The 17,693-nt window shown below is 39.4% G+C and overlaps 1 protein-coding gene across 1 annotated transcript in view; it reads left to right on the top strand.

Annotated features, from left to right (window-relative positions):
* The window catches only part of VWA8 (von Willebrand factor A domain containing 8), a 373,132-nt gene that overhangs the window by 204,807 nt on the left and 150,632 nt on the right, over positions 1–17,693 (top strand). The window contains exons 27-29 of the mRNA XM_052649893.1: positions 4,354–4,462; positions 6,271–6,409; positions 10,237–10,436. Of these exons, the coding sequence (XP_052505853.1) occupies positions 4,354–4,462; positions 6,271–6,409; positions 10,237–10,436 (448 nt within the window). The remainder of the gene's footprint in view (positions 1–4,353; positions 4,463–6,270; positions 6,410–10,236; positions 10,437–17,693) is intronic.

Raw genomic sequence — 17,693 nt, 5'->3', positions numbered from 1 at the left:
AGGTGGAAACAATTGTCAGGGTTATTCTGTTAAAGGTTCCAGTAAACTCAATTGGATAGTCCTACTTTTTGCCAAAGGTTAGATTTAAAACATTAGGAACAAGCGAGGCCCTCTAAAATTGGAGTTGTTCTTTCTCTTCTCAAAGATGGTAATAGTTGGTGAATTTTTGAGAGTTGGTGGAACTACCCTGAAGGGTTCCATTATTCCCATGAAAATTAGTAGTTCTTGTGGTAAGGAAATGTTTTAGGAATTGTTGATAATAGGTATGTCAACAACTTCCAATTGCATAATGCCCCTAGAAAGATCCAAATCTTTTTCATGTGTTTCTTTCATACTCCAGAAATAGTTTTGGCAAATGTTCAGAGAAAGCAGAAATTTGCCAGAACATACTTGTTAAAACCCCAGCTCACCTCTTTATGGAAACAATCTTAGACAAATCTTTTGTATGTCATTCAGACCCTCTAACTAGACTTTGGTGTCCATATGTATCATGTTATGAAATGTATGCATTATCATGTTATGAAATGTATGCATGCTTAAATTTTTTCCTTTCTGTAATTAGCCTAAGTGCTGCAATTTGACCTGAGTCATAATTTTGAAAGTCACCATTTCTTTTTTAGTTAAAACTTTTACTTCCAGATCTTTATTAATACTTCCACAAGGGATTAAGAAACATCACAACATATGAATTGAAGTACTTCAGTGTTTTAAAAAACATAAATTCATGAATGACACTGAAAATAAAAAGTAGTACTATTTATAAGTCTTAAGTTCATTGTCTTCTCCCTTAAAATCAAACCCAGATATCATTCCAGGTAGGACTTTAACAAAGTTAAACAATAAAAGTAACAGGATCTTAAAACTATGGAAAATACCATAGTTGTTTCAATCAAATCAGATATAACATCTTAAGTCTGGTTGGAGATGGATGACAGATTTCAGTAATGGTTTAGGGCCGTTTGCTAACTGATTATTAGTTTAGAGTTACCCTTAAATTAATGTTGAATATATTTCAAATTCCAAAGCTTGTTCATGCATTCAATTATAATTCCCCTTGCCCCTAATTGGACTTTGCTGGTGGCTCAGATGGTAAAGAATCTGCCCACAATGCGGGAGAACCAGGTTCCATCCCTCGGGAAGATCCCCTGAAGAAGAGAATGGCTACGCACTCCAGTATTCTTGCCTGGAGAATCCCATGGACAGAGGAGTCTGGCGGAGTATAGTCCATGGGGTCGCAAAGAGTCAGACACAACTGAAGCGACTTAGCATGCATGCAGTAACTTATTGAAGGGGAGCGAGTTAATAACCGTCAAATTTTTCCACAATGTATTGGGAAAACTTAGTAATGGGAAATAAATGAGGGGCTTTGGTTTACCTCATTTGGCCACCCTAGAGCCCACAGGAAGTCTAGAAACACCTCCGGGTATTACTAAGAGGCAGATAGAATCAATTTGATTGGGTAACTTCAGAACACCCTGCATATGTGACTTTCAGTTGCAATTGTTAACACTAATAGCATCTTGTTACTTGATTTCAAAACAGATTCTATATGGGGTACCTGAAGGTCCTTCCCATACTCTGCCAACCAAACAGCTAGTGCTATTTTTAAATGGAAGCAGGCAGTCTGTAATTTCCATGACCGTTACTTCGAGTGCATTGGCAAGTTCAAAGCAGCTTTCATGAATATTCCCTGGGGGTTGTCAGTAAAAATTGGAAGTCTAGTAAAGTTATTTCTTTCCCAAATGGATGAAGGTTTTGGTTTTATTTTGTTTTTAGCATCTGTATGATATTTTGTGAGATTATTAAAGGATATATCAGACCAGTTTTTTAGGCTTTATTTCAGCCTATCAACCGAGCATAATTTTTATTAAGCAACGCTCCATCTCTGATTAGATTTCCAGATGTGTAACTGTTTCTGTTGTCTTCAAAGAGACAATTTGGGGTGGATGTAGAACTCCTTTTTATCAGCTTTTAAAAAGCAATTTTGTCTACCAGGCACCTATTCTACTGATATGGCCTGGCACATCTTTGCGACCCCATGGACTGTAGCCCACCAGGCTCCTCTGTCCATGGAATTTTCCAGGCAAGAATACTGGAATGGGTTGCCATTTCCTTCTCCAGGGGATCTTCCCAACCCAGGGATCAAACCTGTGTCTGCTGTGTCTCCTGCATTGGTAGGTGGGTTCTTTACCAGCTAAGCCACCAGGGAAGCCCCTTCTATTGATAGGTGTAGATAATTTTATTCTGATTATTTATATTCACTCCAGAACCAAAGGTTAGGCAAGATCTACCACTGATACTTCTCCACTCTCTAAAATGGTCATCAGAGACTCCCCGAGTCCTTAGAAGAAACCAGAATCTTACAGATTATTGCCTTCATCTCACAAAGGAAAAAATTAACACTCAGAGAAGTTATCTAACTTTTCTTCCACAAGTCTGCAGAGCTAGTTAGTAAAAGAATTAGCACTTGAAGGCACTAAATCTACACTAGAAAGAAATTAGCTGCATCTCCTTCCTTTGTTTTCTGCTGTTTTTAGAGATCTAATTCCCCTTTGGTGAACTGCTGAAGGCAGTGAATACTGTTCATTCCCGAAACAAGCAGAGAGAGATTCTAGTCTACAAGGTCTTTCCTTTTGACATGGGAATGTGTTTTATTACCTTAAGAGAGAACAGTTATAGTAAATCCCCTAACTCAAAGGGAAATAAGTGATGACCAATCAGGATAATTGTCCACATACTTAAAATGTATTTTAAATGATAGATACAAAGCATATATGCCCTTTTGGATGATTTATGTTATGATTTAGAAGAATTTCAATGTAAGTTTCTTTTAGATTTCCTTCCTGTGGTGTTAAACATTCGCATTTCAAAGGACAAAAGTCATATTCCACCAGAATACTTGGTTTCACTATTCTATGCAAAAAAAAATCTAAGCCTTCCATGTTCTTATTAAGTACATGGAGATGTTTTGTCAGACTTAACTCTTTTACTGAAAATAAAGTGATTTTCTAAATATCAGTATGTACTCTTTTAATGATCATGAAGCTTATTTCAAGCATTCATTTCAATTTTTAGTCATAGTATGCATTACTTTTGAAGAACTTTTAACCCTGAATCATTTTTGGTCTTCACTTACCATGGAATAAGAAATTCATAATGAATTAAATGACAAATTAATGGTTTCTTTTGTAAAGATTCCAAAAAATTTAGTATGATTAAAAAGTAAAGGCTTTATTCTAAAAAAATTTATCTGTGGTTTTGTCCTTTAGCGTTGCCATATTTGTTTTTGCAAGTTATTTTATTTAAAAGTACCTTTAGATAAAATGGAATCTAAACATAGAATAATTCCATTAGAAGTCAGCATAGTAGCTCCCATGGTAGGGGTAATGACTGAAATAGTCCAAGGGAGTTGCTGAGTGTTGGTGATGTTTGAGTGCTGGACACGTAGGTGTGCTCAGGAGTAAGTGGCACGTTTGTGTGAATGTTTCCGTAGGTATTTTATGTCCATTCAAAGTAAAAAAAAGATTAAAGTGCTAAAGTAGGTCCTATGAAATTTGCCCTGTACAACTTACAAACATGTGACCTGTAGAATTCTGGTGGTGGTGTTTAGTCCCTGAGTCATGTCTGACTCTTTGTGATGCCGTGGTCTGGGGCCCGCCAGGCTCCTCTGTCCATGGGATTTCCCAGGAAAGAGTGCTGTAGTGGTTTGCCGTTTCCTTCTCCAGGGAATCTTCCTGACCCAGGGATCAAATTCACATCTTCCGCATTGACAGGCAGATTCTTTACCACTGAGCCACCTGGAAATCCCAGTAGTATTCTGTACTACTTATTATTTGATTTCAAATTTAAGAGAATAGAATGAAAAAAAAACTGATGAATTGCTCCATTTTTCCCCTAAGTCCTTTCTATTACTCTAAAAAGAATTTAGATGTTAAATTACTAAGTATTTACCAATTCAGGGAAAAAATACTTAAACGTTAATTATATTTGTCATTATGGTAAAAACAGAGTAGGACGTTACCTTCTGAGTTTCTGAAATGTGAATTCTTTTCTTTTTCAGGTATATTTTAAACATCCTATTAAAGACTATCTTTTGATAAAATGAAGTAGAACTCACTTTGAAGTAAAGTATTCTTCAGATTTATTTATGTGATCAGTAATACATGGCAACCCACTCCAGTATTCTGGCTTGGAGAATTCCATGGACAGAGGAGTCTGGCAGGCTACAGTCCATAGGCTCATAAAGAGTTGGACATGACTGAGCAACTAAACACTTTCAATGCATGGTTCTTATTTTTTCCTGTGACTTGGAAACAAGGAGAAATGTTTACTCTTCAAATTAATCTTTGACAGGTTGCCTCTGCCGGAGCAGACCTTCATGGGCTACTGGACAATTGGTCAGTCAAGAAATGGAATGCAAAAACTGCTGTGTCCAGCAGAAACTCATCATATAGACGTTAAGGTTGATATCATTATTTCTTCATTAGAATATTGAATGTTATCTGTTTTTCAGTGTCTTCCCCAGAGAAAAATCTATCCAATCTTAGAGATGACTTATTCTAATGTTATTTCAGAATAGATTTAGCTTCTTCTATGATTCTCAAGCGAGTCTGGCCTCTGAGGGTCATGATATAGGTAATGGCCAGTGATTGGTAGAATTCCTAAGAGCTAATCTGTATTTCAGGAAAGTCAGGTCAGACAGTTACTCCATTATGTTTGTTTTCAAGATAAAAAGGCAAAGAAATATCAATCACTAGTTGCAGTAGCAATCCCGCTAGGTTTGACTGGGGAATTAGCTGCTTATAAAATCAGTAGAAAGGACAAGAGGGTCAGAAGTCAAGGGGCCACCACTGGACTTTTGGTTTCAGGATCAGTGTTTTTGCTTCTATACAATAAGACCGGACTAGCAAACTTTTCCTGTAAGGGGCTGGATAGTGGTGGCTCAGTGGGAAAGAACCCACCTACCAGTGCAGAAGACATTAGAGACCCGGGTTCGATCCCTGCTCCAGGAAGACCCCCTACAGCAGGAAATGGCAACGCACTCCAGTATTCTTGCCTGGAAAATTCCAAGGACAGAGGAGCCTGACTGGCTACAGTCCATAAGCTTGCAAAGAATCGAACATGACTGAGCAACTGAGCACACAGACACACACACACACACACACACACACTCACACACGAGTAAATATTTTAGGCATGGTGGCCATACAGATTCTGTCACAGCTACTCAACTTTGCCATGGTAGCACAAAAGCAGCCTCAGGCAGTACATTAACAAATGAGTGACACTGTATCCTAGTAAAACTTTATTGACACAGTCAGGGAGTGGATCAGACTTGACCTGTGAGCTACAGTTTGTCAGCCCTTGTAGTAGAGCGCAGACCCTGACTGCTCGTATTTGTCAGATTCTCCTTGTCCGCACTGACTGTAGGAGGACAGCTTCTGCTGCTCATCTGCCTTACAGATCTCATGCAAGCGCATTTAATTGGCAGAAGCTAAATCGTATCCAGAATGCTTGCTGCAAAGGAGTACAAGAAATGTAGTATTTCGTCATCTAGCTCCTCAGGTACAGTCTAGACAGAAGGAATAATAGCAGCCATGAATGTGTGCGTGCTCAGTCACTCCGTTGTGTCTGACTCTTTGTGACCCCATGGACTGTATAGCCCACCAGGCTCCTCTGTCCATGGAATTTTCCTGGCAAGAATACTGGAGTGTCTTGCCACTTCCTACTCCAAGGGATCTTCTTAACCCAGGGATTGAACCCAAGTCTCCTGCACCTCCTGTATTGACAGGTGGATTCTTTTACCACTACACTACCTGGGAAGCCCCGGCTGCCACAGTAGTCAATATCTGACCCAAAAAGTTTTGATTAATTAAGGACTGTAAGGGCATGCAAATCAAGTGTATTTAAAAAGTTATTCTCCTGGTTTGGACAGCTCTGGGTCCCCATACTTGGAGTTCAAAACTTGCAGTTGGTTTAGGAAAGAGTTAAAGTAATGAGAACTCTTATGGGATTTTATATCTGATATATTTTCTTAATAAAAAGAAAATGAGAAATTAAATACAATAGCACATGTGAAAGCCTTTATAAATGCAAGTATATGGTATTATTATTGTCATAAGTATCATGCCAGTCAATAAAATGAGAAGAGGTATGTCAAGACAGTGAGTATTTGAATTGAAAATCTTAGTTTGGAAGAACTGTAGCTTTTCTACATTTTTATAACTACCCAAATATCTTATTGCAGATAACTACTTTTTTTTAAAATAGGGTCCAGCACTTATACACATACAGGAGTATCCAATAGAAAGACATGAAGGAAGATCCCAAACCTTTACTGAAGAATGTAGCTCCTGGAGGTTACCATTGGATGAAATTAACTTAATCTGTGATGTCGCTACAACACATGGTATGCCAGTTTATTCTTTTGATTTTTCCTTCCTGCACTGATTTTTTTAAAAGCCGGATCAAAATAATCTTTAGACTTCAAGAAGTCTATGCTAGACTCAGTAACTGTGCCATTCTTGGATTGGATAGCAATTATATGTAATTTAGATCTAATTTCCTATAACAACCTAACAAAATACTATTGTGGAATCCACATAAGCATGGCTGAGTTTATATGCATGTCTGTTTCTCATTACAATTGTAGCACAAAGTTAAACTCACCCTGGGCTCATGCTAAAAATAGAAGGGGGGAAGAAAAAGGAAAAACATTGGATTTTTTTGGCTGGGATTCCAGTTTGGTGATTACATATATTCTGAAAGCAGGGTTGGAGGATTTGCAGTCATTAAACCTCTCATTGTAAAGAATGGCAAATAAGGATGTGAATTTTTGGCATCTGCATGTCTGAACTGTTGCCATTACCTACTGATTCATGCAGTGTGTCCTGGGTACTTTTTGGCAGAAGTTTTCAATTGATGGCAGTTACTAAGGTGGTATCAACAGAAGTGATGACAGGGGGAAGGGAGAGAGTCACTAACTTATCTACAATGGGGATTATTCAGGCAAAAATTAGGAAGCAAGCTTTTGTTTGTGTACATTCTATCGATGTTTGTTCCTAAAATCAGCTGTGTTGAGTAAAAATATGTGCTTTTAAAATGTACAGGGTTTTTCTTGGTAACAAACTGGTGTTCCTGTTAAGATATTTTACATTCACTGTGTGTTGGGTTTATTCGTCACTTAGTCGTGTCTGATTCTTTGTGACCCCTTGATCATATGTGACCCGCCAGTTTCCTCTGTCCATGGAGTTCTCTAGACAAGAATCCTGGAATGGGTTGCCATTTCCTTCTCCAAGGGATCTTCCTACCCAGGGATCAAACTGCAGTCTCCTACACTGCAAGTGGATTCTCTACTGACTGAGCCATCCGGGAAGCCCTGTTATGTAGAGAATAATATGAATGTAGAAAGTGAAGAGGAACCAAAGAGCCTCTTGATGAAAGTGAAAGAGGACAGTGAAAAAGTTGGCTTAAAGCTCAACATTCAGAAAACTTAAGATCATGGCATCCGGTCCCATCACTTCATGGCAAATAGATGGGGAAACAGTGGAAACAGTGACAGACTTTATTTTGGGGGGCTTCAAAATCACTGCAGATGGTGATTGCAGCCATGAAATTAAAAGACACTTACTCCTGTGAAGGAAAGTTATGACCAACCTAGACAGCATATTAAAAAGCAGAGACATTACCTTGCTAACAAAGGTCCGTCTAGTCAAGGCCATGGTTTTTCCAGTAGTCATGTGTGGATGTGAGAGTTGGGCTGTGAAGAAAGCTGAGCACCGAAGAATTGATGCTTTTGAACTGTGGTGTTGGAGAAGACTCCTGAGAGTCCCTTGGACTGCAAAGAGATCCAACCAGTCCATCCTAAAGGAGGTCAGTCCTGGGTGTTCATTGGAAGGACTGATGCTGAAGCTGAAACTCTAATACTTTGGCCACTTGATGCAAAGAACTGACTCATTGGAAAAGACCCTGATGCTGGGAAAGATTGAAGGCAGGAGGAGAAGGGGACAACAGAGGATGAGATGGTTGGATGACATCACCAACTTGACTGACATGAGTTTGGGTAAACTCTGAGAGTGGATGGTGGAACAGGGAGGCCTGGCATGCTGCAGTCCATGGGGTTGCAAAAAGTTGGACACGACTGAGCGACTGAACTGAACTGAACGGAAAATGTCTTAGTAGCAACACCAATCCCTCACATAATTTAACCAACAAAAACCCTGTACATTTTAGAAGCACATATTTTTACTCAACATAGCTAAAGTCGGGAACAAACATCCACAGAACGTACATGAGTGGAGAATACATATAGATCTTACTGATAAAGTTTGAACTTTGGCTCTTGTCTCATTTTTAGAGATTGTAAATAAGTATGCTGTGAACCTCTGCCTCATGTCTGTGACAGGGGTCGTTAAACCTTGTCACAGTCTCACAGTTCTTCTCAATACAGCATTCCAGGCAGCCACGGCCAGCTGGTCAGAACTGGTCCTTAAAAGTGAAGCTCATTTGCTGTCCCTCACATAATTTAACCCTCTGTTTCAGTACTGTCCACATTTGCAAACTGGGCCTTCGTGTTGTTTTTTTTAATCTCTTTGTGTTTTTGCCTATTTTGTATTTGGGAGAGAAAAGATTTTCTTGGGTCTCTTAGAATCAGTTAGTTAGATAGATAGATATGTTTGAGCCACAGGCCAAACAGTACTTAATACTGTAATAAGAGAGGACAGTTGATGTTTATGAAGTATATTTCTATTAATACTTTTATTATATTTCCTAATTCCCTATGCTGTATACAAAGTTGCTCAATAAATATTGAATTGAATTTATTTGTGCTGATAGACACATTAAAAACATTCTTAAATTATAAGTTATGTGATTCTGATATTTGGAACTGTACTACATACATAGTTCACAGTGTCTCCTAAATAATGCCTTTCTCTGATCTTCTGCTGACTTGTGTTTCTTATCATGTTAGCTTCTCTGTTTAGTTTATCTTTATATATATTTGGTCTTTATATGTACACGTTACATACACACATACATGCATTATATTTTTTTTCCTGAAATTTCCAACATAGTCCCGCATATCTCATTATCATAGCTTATACCTTAGTTTGGGGTTCAGAAAATATGACCACTTGTAAATAGATACCTGGATGATGAGTGATATTAATAGTGATTATTATACAGAAGCAGCTTAATCCCTTGCTTTAGGGTGCCCGGAAATAGAGATTATGGTTAACAGTCTAGAACCTGGCTACTCAAAGGGATGCCCTCAAGCCTAGAGCAGTGACATTTCCTGGGTTCTCACTGGAAAAGCAGAGTGAAACCCCACCCCAAAGCCCCTGCCTCAAGCCTAGAGCAGGGACCATTTCCTGGGAGCTCATTGGAAAGGCAAAGTGAAACCCCACCCCAGAGCCCCTCAGTCATAATCTGCACTTTCATTAGATCCCCAGGTGATTCACACACACTTGAAAGTTGAAGAAGCACTGAAATAGAATTCAGAAAAGGGGCCTAGTCAAGTACTTGATTGAAGACAGGTTTTGTAATAATAAAAATACACAAATATGAAAAAAGGTAGGAAAATAAGATCCATAAAGCTAAGAATCAAAAAATGGAAATACTTATTTACTTGAAAAGCCTGAAGATCTACTAAACTGGGAAATAGCAGATTAGCAGACAGAAGATGTTGACCAGCTGTTATCCATCTGAGCCAATAATAAAATAAGAGGAAACAGACTTTTATTGAAGCACAAAATACTTTCATAGAAGGAAGAATTTCCTGACATTGAGGAGTGTTAAATGTGTAATGGTGTTGCTGTGGAATGTTATGGAATTATTTGGGGAACAAACAGATACTTACTTCCTGGAGTATAGAGGCATGGTCCCATCTGTTAATACACTTAGGAAGAGGAAAGTGCCAGTCGCTCAGTTGTGTCCCACTCTTTGCAATCCCATGGGCTGTCCCCCCAGGCTCCTCTGTCTATGGGATTCTCCAGGCAGCAATACTGGGGTAGGTTGCCATTCCCTTCTCCAAAACACTTAGAGCAGGTATGAGATTGCTTCTCCCAGTGCTCGTTGACCAATGCATGCGCAGGTCATCTGCTGAGTTCTGATTGTATGCTGTCTTATGATTCAGTTTTCACTGGACCTTTTTGGACCAAGCAGAAAATCTACTGCAGAATAGAATTAACTCTGTTTCGTTTTTTTGCCTTTTTTTTTTTTTTTTTGTCATTTCAGAAAATGAGGAAAATACTCTCTATGTAGTTGCATGCAATCCCGTGTCCTTATACTTTATGAATATGACTGGGAAAAGCGGCCACTTTGTGGACCTTTTCGACATCTTCCCGAGAACGGCCAGTGGAATCTGGCACCCATTTGTGACGGTGGCACCGCTGGGAAATCCCCTAAAGGGTCAAGTGGTTCTCCATGAGCAGCAGGTAATGATGTGGCCTCATTATACCACGAATGACTTACGTGAGGGACAGGCAAGAATGTTTTCCAGCCTATCACTAGAAGCGTTTGCTTTCATAAAGACCGAGGAGAGGGGCTGCAGGAAGGAGTCGGGAGTTGTATGTTATCAGTACCACAAGGCAGGCTAACGCCTTCCTCTCTGGGGGTCTTCAACATGGGCTTTATTCTTTGAAACATGTTGAGTGAGGGTTTCCTAACCTCAGTACTAATGACATTTGAGGCTGGATAGTTCATTGTTGGGGGCTTTCTTGGTGGCTCAGCAGTAAAGAATCCGCCTGCAGTGCAGGAGATGTAAGAGATAGGGGTTCAATCCCTGGGTAGGAAAGGCCCCCTGGAGGAGGGCATGGCAACCCGCTTCAGTATTCTTGCCTAGACAATGCCATGGACAGAGGAGCCTGGTGGACTGCAGTCCATGAGGTCGCAAGAGTCTACACGACTGAAGTGACTGGGCAACAGCCGCAGCAGTTCATTGCTATGAAGTTTGCCTTCTCTGTGGGGAGACAGACAGCAAGGAAGCCAACAAATAAACATGCCAGTTTCAAGCAGTGATGACTGCTGTACAGTTCATGGGATCCCAAGAGAGTCAGACACAATTTAGCGACTAAACAACAATAAGAAAAAACGTCCTAGGGAAAGATGGGGGTAGGGTGGGAGGAGCTGGAAGAATGAATAGTACTCAAGAGTGCTAAGATAGCTCCCCTTAGGAGATGACACTTTCTCTGAAACCCGAATGGCATTCTTTATGTGGAGACAGCTATGTAACTATACTGAATGGAATTGTCTTAGTTCAGAGGTCTCCAACCTCCAGGATCTAATACCTGATGATCTGAGGTGGAGCTGCTGTAATGATAATAGACATAAGGTGCACAATAAATGTAACGTGCTTGAATCATCTTGACATCCGCCCCATCCCCCATCCATGAAAAAATTGTCTTCCACAAAACTGGACCCTGGTGCCAAAAAGGTCGGGGACCGCTCTCTTAGTCTGTTTGGGCTGCTGTGATGTAGGTACCATAGACAAGGTAGCTTATAAACAGCAGGCATGCATTTCTCACAGTTCTGCAGCCTGGCAAGTCCAAGATCAAGGTGACTGCAAGTTTGGGATCTGGTGAAAACCTACTTCCTAGATAGCTGTCTTTACCCTGTGACATCTCATGGCAGAAGTAGCAGGGCTCACATCCATGTGTCTTTTGTAAGGGCACTAATCCCATTCATAAAGTCAAAAAGGGCATTCATCATGCCAAAAAGGACACAACTTAGTGACCAGACAACAACAAAGTTAATCTATGCTATCCAATAGAAAGGAGCACAATGTTTTTATAGGCCTGTTACCCACCTGGTAGCTACCAAATTGTGTGTGTGTGTGTGTGTGTGCAGTCATTTTAGTTGTTTCTGACTCTTTGTGACCCTGTGGACTGTAGCCCTCCAGGTTCCTTATCCATGGGATTCTCCAGAAAAGAATACTGGAGTGGGTTGCCATTTCCTTCTTCCCAACCCACGGAATCTTCCCACCCCAGGGATCGAACCCACGTCTCCTGTGTCTCCTGCAATGCAGGCAGATTCTTTACCACTGAGCCACCAGGGAAGCTCACCAAATAGTACACTAAGCATATTATTCATTCATCAAATAAGTATCATGTGCTTACTCATAGGGATACTTCCATAAACAAAACAAAAGTCCTTCTGAGAAGCTTGTATTCTGGTGCAGAAAGATAGACAATAAGCAAAATAAATAGTTACAACTTAAATTAGACGATGAGAAACAAGGGAGAGTAAAATAGAAGGAAGACTGCCATTTAAAGCAGGGCAGGGCAGGGATCGCCTGACTGAGAAAGTGATATTTAAGTGGATTTGATAGCGTTGAGGGAGAAAAGAGATACTGGGAAGCAGAGAGTTCCTATGGAAAGGGAATTATAAATTCAAAGACCCAGAGGCTGGAATATGCCTTTGGATCTTTAAAGAAGTGTGGTGGGAAAGATTGAATGAAGGCCAGAGTATAAAGAGGCGAGGCCAAAGAGGTCCCCCAGTGAGTTGGGGCAGGACCATGGTGGAGGGTGGGGAGGCAGAGGTGCAGAGCCTTATGAATCATTCTACGGTTCTGCACTGCGTGTGAGGAGAGGGGAAGGAGGTCTTAGAGGGCTTCAAGCAGAGGAGCAGCTAGATCCGACATATATTTTAGGGATTTCTAAATCCCTAGGGATTTCTCTAGCTCCTCTGCGGTGAATAGTCTACAGGTACGAAGGCAGAAGGAAGGAAACTAATTAAGAGATTTTTACAATGATCCAAGCAAGAGATCACCCAAGTTTGGAAGTCATCAGTAACGATGGATTCTGTATATATTCTCAAGGTGCGACTAACAGGATTTCCTAGCAGATCAGATACATGAAGTGACAGAGTAGAAACTAAGGTCAACTTTAAGATTTAAGGCTTGAGCAACGAAAGGGGTAGACCTGCCATGAACTGAGATGGGGAAGCCATTGATTTGGGAGGAAAAATTAGATGTGTGATTCAATTTGAGATGCCTATAACAAAGCCAAGTAGATGATTCTGCTGTTTAATGGAGAACAGGAAGCATAAATTGGGAAGTCACTGGAGTATAAATGTTATTTAAATCATGAAACTGAAAGCGATGACTAAGGGAATGGAATGTGGGTAGAAAAGAGAAGTCTCAGCTCTAAGCCCTGGAACAATGAAATATGAAGAAATCGGAGAAAGAAGGAAGAATCAATCGACTAAGGGGAACTGAAGGTGAGCATCCAGTGGTAGAGATGAACAAACCAGGGTGTGGCATTTCAGAAGCCAAGTGATGACCATCTCAAGGAGGAAGATCAATGATTAAATGCTGACAACGTGTCAAGGAAAAGACTACATACGTTATTCCACATTATTCTTCCATAGGCTCAGTGGCGTAGTTTTAGCAATATTTACATGTGAGGAAACTGAGGCTCACGGAGTTTAAATAACTTGCCCAGTAAACACATAGTAGAACAGGAGTTCAAGCCAAATTGGATTGACTCCACCAGAATTAAATTAGTTTTGTCCACTCACTGCAGAAAGGTGGGGGCAAGTAGTCTGAAAATTTTTTTAAGTTATTCATCATAGGAAAATATTGAAAAAGTGCAATGTTTTTACTCGTTAAGTATTTTAAGGTGCTATAAAGCATTACCCAGAACAGTGCTTTTAGGCTGTTTCTAATCAAGAATAAAAAAATATATATATATCTTGAATAACATATCAGTGTTTCACCAAGTTAAGTAAGTCACCTTCAGCTTTAGGCTTTGCCTAAGTAATTACTGTTGAGGCAGTCCAAGCACAGGCTGGAAGAGAATTTCCAGACACAGAGCACTTCAGAAGGAGTGAGTTTGTTAAGGACAACAAGCAGACGTAATGTGGGTGCTGCGAGCGCAGGGGGCTGGCCTCCTGACAGACCAGAGAGAGTCAGTTTTCGTGGGTTAACAACCAGTTTTTATAGCCTCAGGACAAAGAAAATTCCTCCTGGACCGTTGGCCATAGGTGATTGCTTGGGACGCTATAGGCTGCTTACTGGAGTGGGCATCTTTGCCTGATTGGGAGTCAGGAAGCTTGTCAGTGGTGACAGGAGCTTTTAGCAACAGTTCCAAAGGGGCTCAGTCAGCTTCGGAGGTGTCCTTGGTTCTGGGCTCTGCTTCTGTGGCCTTGGTGCAAGGTCCTGCACGTGTGGCCTTGGGGCAGGACTCAACAATTATCAAAAATTCTGAGTTAATCAGTTTTTTTTCTGGTTTTCACAATTTTTTTTCACTTTGCTTTCTCCTAGAAGCAGAATATACAAATGTCCAGCACTTGCTTAGAAAAGCTTGTGTCCATCCCATTGGAAAGGGTTTTACTTTGTAGAGTTCCAACAAAATATCAATGCCATTGAATTGATTTCTACAGCCAGAGGAAACTCTCATATAAAGCACATGATATCTTGGTGATTTTTGATTAAGTGAGCCAATCAAATTTAAATAGAAATCTGATTTTGGAGTATTTTTTCAAAAAATCTTGCCATATTTTCAACTGTCAGGCAAACTGTCAAATTTACAGATACCAATTCTAAAAGTATGAGATTTTCAGGTCTTCTCAAAAGTTTGTCTTCTCAAAAGATCCAATTATTTGGCAACATTGTGCATCAGTTTCCTGCTCATGTATAATGACTTTCATCAAAGACAGTGTGTTTTTTGTATAAACCCATAGTTCCTCTCCTGGCATTCTTGCAGGGTACCTGGCTTTCCCCGTTGACCGGTTTCAGCGATTCTCCAGGTTACCTCAATGCCCTGAGCAGACTCACATGGCTTACCAGGATTTCTACCTGTCCTCTGTTTTATATTATGTTCCCACTAGAATATTCAGTTCAGTTCAGTTCAGAAGCCCTCCTTAATTCCAAATGAACAGCATGTAACTGTAAAATTTAACAAATGATAAATAATTCTAATCTAATGAAAGAATGAGTGTGGTGCCTTCAGTTCCTTCTCCCCCATTCTGCCCTAGCCGAAAAGGGGGCTGAAATATTGTAAAGAAGTACTTTCATTAATTCATCTGTTCCTTGTCTTTATCGAGCTTGGCAACGGATGCATTTCGCTGGTTAGTATAAGTTGTTCAAAAATTCCTTGCTAAAATAAACTCTTAAGTGAGGACAGGGAAACTTTGCTGTGCCTAAAAATAAAGCCTCCTCCCTCCCCCCTACCCCACCCCACCATGAGATTACTTATTACATCTGTACAGAGTTTAGAATTTCAGACTTTAGGACATGGAGGTCATCCAGAGGTTACTTTTCTCCCAGTCAAATACAAACATAATAAAATTGCTCACTCGCTTCTCCTCCCTGCCCCCCTGGAAGGAGTGCCAAAACCACAGTTACATGTACTCATGTGTGACGCAAAATTCTATTTTTAAACTCAGACAGAATATATCATTAGTCATTTACAGAAGGAAACCATTAACATCTAAAAGGATGGAGCAGCAGGACTCCTTCATGCTGCTTCAGTTGCTTCTAGAACCAATTCTAAATACAGAGGTGGCTGGAAACATATGTATGTATACATACACATATAAAGATATGTTTTCTGTTACTTAGAAAGATCTAGTTTTTCAGTTCACTTCGGAAGTACTAGACCCTAAAAAGGAAGAAAAATGCAAAACTGTACTCATTTTTGTGCGTAACCATATCTGTTTAATCATCTACTTATTCTTCTACTTAATCATATTTGGGATCAAACATTATTTTTAGGACTTTCTGTTGCTTATAAAAGTTAATATTATCCAAATTGCTTAAGTGCTAGTGATTTGTGCTAATGTTGTACATATTTATCATGAGAGATTTTCTTCTTTAAAAAATACTAACTCAAAAAAAGATTTAATCTAGAATAGAGACTAAAAAATTTTAACGTATTAGTACAACTTCTTAAGGAAAACTTTAAGGATTTTCCTTGAGATTTTTATCATATTCAAACTTTCAAATGCTAGGAATGGTGCTTCTTATATGATATATTGATTTTAAAAAAGAATATTACTAATGTACATTCTTTTTTAAAAAAACATAAGCTTTTTATTTTGTATTAGGGTATAGTTGATTAACAAACAACGTTGTGATGGTTTCAGGTGAACAGTGAAGGGACTCAGCCATACATACACATGTATCCTTTCTCCCCCAAACCCCTCTCCCATCCAGGGTACCATGTAACATTGAGCAGAGTTCCATGGTAACACACATCTGTAATGGAGAATTGCATTATACAGAATGATGCATTCTAAGTGTCTTTATAAGGAAAACTTTAAGCTGTGTCAGCTTGCTTAGAATTTTTTTAATATAGCCAATATTTGAAGTATATGGAATAAAGGAAACTTCAGTATAACTACTACTTTAATTCTTGAGCACTTCAGTAAAATTCGCTAGTAAAATAAATTGAAACCACACTATGAGGTCTCAGATTTTGCAAGTGAATCGTTATTTACATTTCCTTTTATTTCCTCTGTAATTAGATTATGTGATAAAGGGCAAAGGTAATGATTATTCATCCTTGTATTCTTCTTTCTTCTTTAAATATAAGTTGGATGGCATCACTGACTCAATGGACACGAGTTTGGGGAAACTCCCAGAGATAGCAGAGGACAGGAAAGCCTGGTGTGCTGCAGTCCATGGGGTTGCAAAAGTCGGACATAGTGATTGAACAACAACAACAAATAAATGTTATGAAAGAAATGAGCAGACTTTTCATATTTTGTATGTATTTTACAAAATATATAGTAATTCTCTGGATGCTTTGTGATTTTATTTTCCCCAAAGAAAGTTCTTTAAATGAAAAGTTCATAAGGGTTAGGATAACTGAAGGAGCCCCAGATTTTAATAAGACAAAACAAAATGAACCAAAATAAGAGAGAGAAAAAAGACAATTACTTAACAATGAGGCTTGACAAACAATTTGCTGGTGCCTTTTTGTAAACCTGTTAGTCTAACCTTCAGATGTCTTTAGATTTTAACTGAAAACCCAACTTCTTTACATTGCTTTAAAATATTCAACCTTTTCTGGCTTTGTAAATTTTAAGTTCTTATTTCATGTGTTTCTATTCACTTGTTTTAATGTCTAAGGTTAATTTTTTTTAGTTTTTTTTTCTTGAAAAACTTCCTAATTTCTGAGAGCTTATTACTTCATTTGCATAACTGTGATGAATGCTGCTGGAGCGATCTCTTGTCAGTATGTTAGCACAACAGGAGCTGTGAAAGTTCCCAAGCTCAGTGAATGACGAGATGAAGAAATACTCATTCCCAGCTTGGTTCTTGGGGTCCTTGATATTTTCTTGCTAATCCATCTTTATATCATGTACATATTTTCTGAGTTAAACCTGCATTTGTGAAAAGAATAAATAAGATTCAATTATGCACAGTGTGGTGTTGTTCAGTTGCTAAGTTGTGTCTGACTCTTTATGATCCCATGGACTGCAGCACATCAGGCTTCCCAGTCCTTCACTGTCTCCCCGAGTTTGCTCAGACACATATCCATTGAGTCGATGATCTGTCCAGCCATCTCATCCTCCATTGTCCCCTTCTCCTCCTGACTTCAATCTTTCCCAGCATCAGGGTCTTTTCCAATGAGACTTCACATCAGGTAGCCAAAGTATTGGAGCTTCAGCTTCAATATCAGTCCTTCCAAAAAATATTCAAGGTTGATTTCCTTTAGGATTGACTAGTTTGTTCTCCTTGCTGTCCA

Source organism: Budorcas taxicolor, chromosome 12 (genome assembly GCF_023091745.1).
Source record: "Budorcas taxicolor isolate Tak-1 chromosome 12, Takin1.1, whole genome shotgun sequence".
NCBI lineage: Eukaryota > Metazoa > Chordata > Mammalia > Artiodactyla > Bovidae > Budorcas > Budorcas taxicolor.
This window is presented reverse-complemented; position numbering and strand designations above follow the sequence as displayed.